This window comes from Vigna radiata, chromosome 11 (assembly GCF_000741045.1).
Source record: "Vigna radiata var. radiata cultivar VC1973A chromosome 11, Vradiata_ver6, whole genome shotgun sequence".
Lineage (NCBI taxonomy): Eukaryota > Viridiplantae > Streptophyta > Magnoliopsida > Fabales > Fabaceae > Vigna > Vigna radiata.
The window spans coordinates 13,936,628-13,941,436 of record NC_028361.1 but is presented as its reverse complement, the minus strand read 5'-3'; the positions used below and the strand labels follow the sequence as shown (position 1 = coordinate 13,941,436).

Sequence of the window (4,809 nt, the reverse complement as noted above, 5' to 3'; positions counted from 1 at the left end):
AAGAAACTCTTAACACTTCCTCAAGAGTCAGAATATTTATAAGCTCAACATCAACATGTGAGTTATATGATAGAGATCATGTCAATGGACAATGTGTCGTGAAAAATATTTCCTAAGAAAAAGTCAATTATATGGGTAATTAAGGTCGTCAAGGTAATTATAATCAAGGATGGAAGTCTCACTTAAACATGGGACAAATTGGATCTTGAAAGACCTGCATCAACAAAACCAACAACAACAACCTTCCTTGCATAAAAGGATGTCAAAACTTGAGGAAACACTTCAACAATTTGTACAAATTTTTATCTCTAATAACAAGAGCTTAGAAGCCTTAATCCATAATTTTGAGAAGTGGTTTCAACTCACAAAGAAATTAGAGGAAAATTTTGATAAAATTTTTACAACCAATATTGAGATGAACCTAAAGGAACAATGTAATATTATCACAATTGTTAACAATGTCATGTGTCTTTTACTAATGTTATGTGATAATGTTTTGTATTCAAATTTAGTCCATATATTTAAATTTTTGACACAGTGGAGGAGTTTTAATTTTTTTAAGATAAAATAATATTTTTTCTTTCCAAAAATAAAATCAAATTAGTAATTAAGTCTAATATAACTTATATGTAATGTTAAAATAATTTTTTGAATTTATAAATTTTTTAAAATATTAAAAATGTAAATATAAAACTGCACTTGTAAATTTTAAATTTTAACTTTTGAAAAGTATCTTTCTTTTTGTTCACTTGTTTATAGATTTAACGGGAGAAATACATTTACTTCTTTTAACTTAATATATTTTATATTTTGTTAGTTTATTTAAAATTTACATGCATTACTTTATGTTTACACTTTTAATATTTTTAAAAAATTATAACCTTAAAAAATTTGTTTTATTAAAATTAAAAATATAAAAAATAAAATTAATTTAAATATTTAGATTGAGTAATTTAATGTATAAATTTTTAAAAGTTATTTTATTATATATATATATATATATATTGTAATTAAATTTAATTACTAATTTAGTTTCATTTTTAAAAAATATTATTTTATATAAAGAAATTTGGACTCAATTAAATCAAAATTTAAAACATAAAATTAAATTAAATATTTTTAAGTAGTACTGACATTAATACACTGAAAATGACATATACAGTAACTTTTTTATTAAAAAATAAAAGTTAATAGTTAAAAAAGGTAAAAATATAAAACGTTTGAGTTAATATTAATTTAACAAAATATCTAATTGAATATTTTTTTAAATTGAAAAATGTAATTGAACAAAATAAAATTTGAGAGTTTAATTAAATTTTGCAAGCAAATTAAAAGATAAAAAAAGATTTTAATCACAAAAAATACTATAAAGACATATATATATATATATATATATATATATATATTATTCTTTTTTATTTTTTACTATTTTTCTTTTCAAAAAAAATTATAAAAATTTACTTTTAAATCATTTTATTCTTTGTTATCAGATATATTAAATAAATATCAATATAATGCATGCTATCCTTACTTTTATATATATATATATATATTATCTTAAACTTATTTTAAAAGATTGAATATTCATGTTTATACTAAATATGCATAAATTCTCTATCAAATTTAATAGTTCACACAATATAAAAAAAAAATCATGTTATTTTGATACTCAATACAATTTTACATCTACTTGACATTCAATTTTATTTATGATTTTTTTTTCTATAAGTAAAAACATTTACTTTTAGATGGATTGTGCAATGGTTCTGTCAAAAAAATCATTTTAAAAAGAAATCTAGGGTAGAAGACAGTGCCCCCCATTTGGAGGAAACATCCAACTTGCTTTACAGTTGCAAGCGATGAATCTGAGTCGTACAATGCAACACGTGGCCTTGGTGTAACCTGAAAACCTTTGATTCTCAAAATACAACAAACCAAGTAACCTACTCTAAGAAACTGTTCCAAGGGTTGTAACCTCTCTGTCATTTCGCTGTTAGCAATTCAATACTTAAAGCCGTTTCAAGACCCATTTGAAATTACAAAAGGTAGAAATAATCCCAACATAGCTGCTCTCTTCGATTACCGTTTTGAGCTCAACAGAGGTCAATTTTTCCTTCAATGTCGAATCAAACTGAGAAAGACTGCTTCTTTAATGAACCGCACACAAACTATTTGCTAAATTTCCTGTGAGAAACATTCTTGCTTATGTGCTGCTTGTGATACAACTTTTGGTGTTTTTGCAGTTCACGCAGTCCTTGAGACATGGACAATATGGCTCTAATGAATGCTCCAATGCTACACTTTAAGAATTCTTCTCTCTTTGGAATCCATCCAAAATCGTTTGTTTGCTTTCAGGCACTGAGTAGAAGTAAGTTAAGCAGAAATTAATCTTGGGCTTTTTGTTGTGTGCTCCGGACTGTAATTTCTTAGCTATGCAATGTGCTAGCTTCTATGAAATTTGAATTTATGACGTGAATGACAGCAATATGCTCATAGAATTCATCTCATGATAACATCTATACATGGACATAAAGTTGAGCGTGACTTTGATATTGATTGCTATGAACTGTGAATGTTCTTACAGGTATAACTAAGAAGCCATTACTGGTGGAAGCCCGAGGTAGAGCAAATACTAGAACAGAAAATGCAAAAATTCGGAACAGAAGGATGCTGAAAAAGGTATGTCTTCGTTATATATTCACCTTTCACCTTTAGTACTGTCATCTATTGTAGATTTGCAGCTATATTTTGCATTAGTGAGGTGTTCTGCAGACACATTTTACATTTCAGATCGAATGCATGTTTGCAGTTATATTTTGCATTGGTGAGGTGTTCTGCATCCAATTTTTCCTAGTTAGTTTCAGATTTTAGTAAATTCTTCCTGTGAATTCTGTCTCTCCAAGAGTCCTTCTATATGTAGAGATACATATTGTATTATGTTTTACTCGCAAACTAAACATAACAGGTGACAGGCAGTTGCATCATTTTTAACTGAAAGAAAGTTGATGAAAGTTTCAGAGTTCCTTCAGTTATACTGCACCCCACTGCTAACTTCAGTTATATCACTAACTAATATCATGCATGATATTTTTCTCAGTATAATGGAACAGCTACACATCCGAGGCTTTCGGTATTTTGCTCAGATAAGCAACTATATGCAATGCTTGTAGATGATAAAAATAGGAGTTGCTTGTTTTATGGAAGCACGCTGCAGAAATCCATCCGACAAGATCCTTCTTGTAGCACTCTTGTAAGTAGTATTAGTAGTCCACCTTTTCTTACAAACAAACATCGCATGAGGCAGGGAATGCATCTCTTACCTTTTATTTTCGGGAATATTAGGATGAGAAAATATATTACTGGTTTATCTATTAAAGGGGTAGGTATTTATATTTCCTCTGGAATAAAACTTATAATCTACAGTAACTACCCATCTCTGCCACATTCTTCTTTACCTCTTTTTCGCTTTTATTTTTAATTAGAGATAAATTGTTTATATTTTTTTTTTGTCTAAAATTACTAAATATCAACCAAACATGTCTATTGGAATAATATTGTTACAGGTTTAAATACATGTTTAGTTCCCATAAAATAAATAAGTTTTGATTATAAGAATAATACTCTTAAAGTTTAAATACGCTTTAGTTCTTATAAAATAAATTAATTTTGATTTTAGTTCATGGAAAACTTTTCTTTATTTTATGGTTGCTATTTAAAATTAATACTTTATATTCCTATTATATATGACATTAATAAGTGTTGAATAAAAAGTTAGATGATTATTCTAAGTAACACATACTAGTGTTGGTGTAATGTAATGTCATATTACCTAAAATATTCCTAAGATTTATAAAATAAATATTATTTACTTATCTTAAAATAAATGTTAAGGACTAGAAGTAGTGGTTTAAAATTTTTTATCGATTAAAATTGAAAGAAATATTTTATAGACTAAACTCATAATTCACACTTTTTATAAAGACTAAAAAGAGTGATTTCAAGTTTCACAGGAATGAGAAACAGAAAATTTTCTATTGATTCCAAAATTAAAACTCATTAATTTATTGAGGACTTATGGCATGACATACCTGTTTCCTTTGTTTTTCTAGTCTCATGAGAGTTCTAGATTTTTTTGTATTTTTTGTTTTGCCGTAACATGATTTCAGGAAGCTGCTCAACGTGTTGGGGAGGCACTTGTCAAAGCTTGTGATGATCTCAATATAAAAGAAATATCATCCTATGATCGCAATGGCCTCCACAAACGTGGAGAAAAGCTACAAGCCTTTGAGACTATCATTTCAAGCTATGGATTCTTGCCAAGAAAAGTGGGTAGCTGATATTAACACTCTTAATGAAACACTCTTAATGGACATGGTCACTTTTCTAGAATATTGGCTTGCAATATCGCTTGATTCCCCCTTACTTAGATGAGCTTTGGAACATTTAACATTCTTTGTGCCATAATAATATACAATGATTTGAATATCAATCTAGAATACCCTGCCAAGAGATGTTTTTGTCTGTTCTGCATCAATGATTTACTTAAGGTGCTGCTAGCCAATTTTTTTTTCTCTGCAGAGGGTCTAATATAATTATTAGAATAAATGATATAAAGTCAAAATATTTGATGGAAAAACAACAACACAGCCAAAATAATAAATAATGCAGTAGATATAATTTTTCCAAACTTACAAAATCTATGAATAGCAATTTTTAATGAACAACAACAATAAATTATCAAAATCATAAACAAAAGACATCAATATTTATAATATGAAAAATCCTTTTAAGCAAGGGAAGAAATCACTT

At 27.3% G+C, this 4,809-nt stretch overlaps 1 protein-coding gene across 4 annotated transcripts; it reads left to right on the top strand.

The window, feature by feature from the left end:
• Positions 1-1,814: 1,814 nt before the first annotated feature.
• LOC106777358 (50S ribosomal protein L18) lies at positions 1,815-4,509 on the top strand. 4 transcript variants are annotated; one of them, XM_022775582.1, is made up of 5 exons: positions 1,816-2,102; positions 2,244-2,368; positions 2,585-2,679; positions 3,098-3,250; positions 4,127-4,283. In XM_022775582.1, the coding sequence occupies exons 2-5, from the start codon at positions 2,263-2,265 to the stop codon at positions 4,208-4,210; spliced, it is 438 nt and encodes a 145-aa protein (XP_022631303.1). In that variant the 5' UTR covers positions 1,816-2,102; positions 2,244-2,262; the 3' UTR covers positions 4,211-4,283. The 4 variants fall into 4 exon arrangements, with proteins under 4 accessions (XP_022631301.1, XP_022631300.1, XP_022631303.1 ...); XM_022775581.1 differs by having other exon boundaries at positions 1,820-2,102; positions 4,167-4,509; XM_022775580.1 differs by lacking the exon at positions 4,127-4,283 and having other exon boundaries at positions 1,815-2,045; positions 3,098-3,606.
• Positions 4,510-4,809: the final 300 nt, after the last annotated feature.

What these genes read in the sequence shown, in the direction of transcription:
- LOC106777358 (XM_022775580.1), top strand. Translation starts at nt 2,263, where the DNA reads ATGGACAATATGGCTCTAATGAATGCTCCAATGCTACACTTTAAGAAT. An exon ending in CTTTCAGGCACTGAGTAGAA is followed by an intron (nt 2,369 to 2,584) that starts GTAAGTTAAGCA and finishes ATGTTCTTACAG; the next exon opens with GTATAACTAAGAAGCCATTA. An exon ending in ACAGAAGGATGCTGAAAAAG is followed by an intron (nt 2,680 to 3,097) that starts GTATGTCTTCGT and finishes TATTTTTCTCAG; the next exon opens with TATAATGGAACAGCTACACA.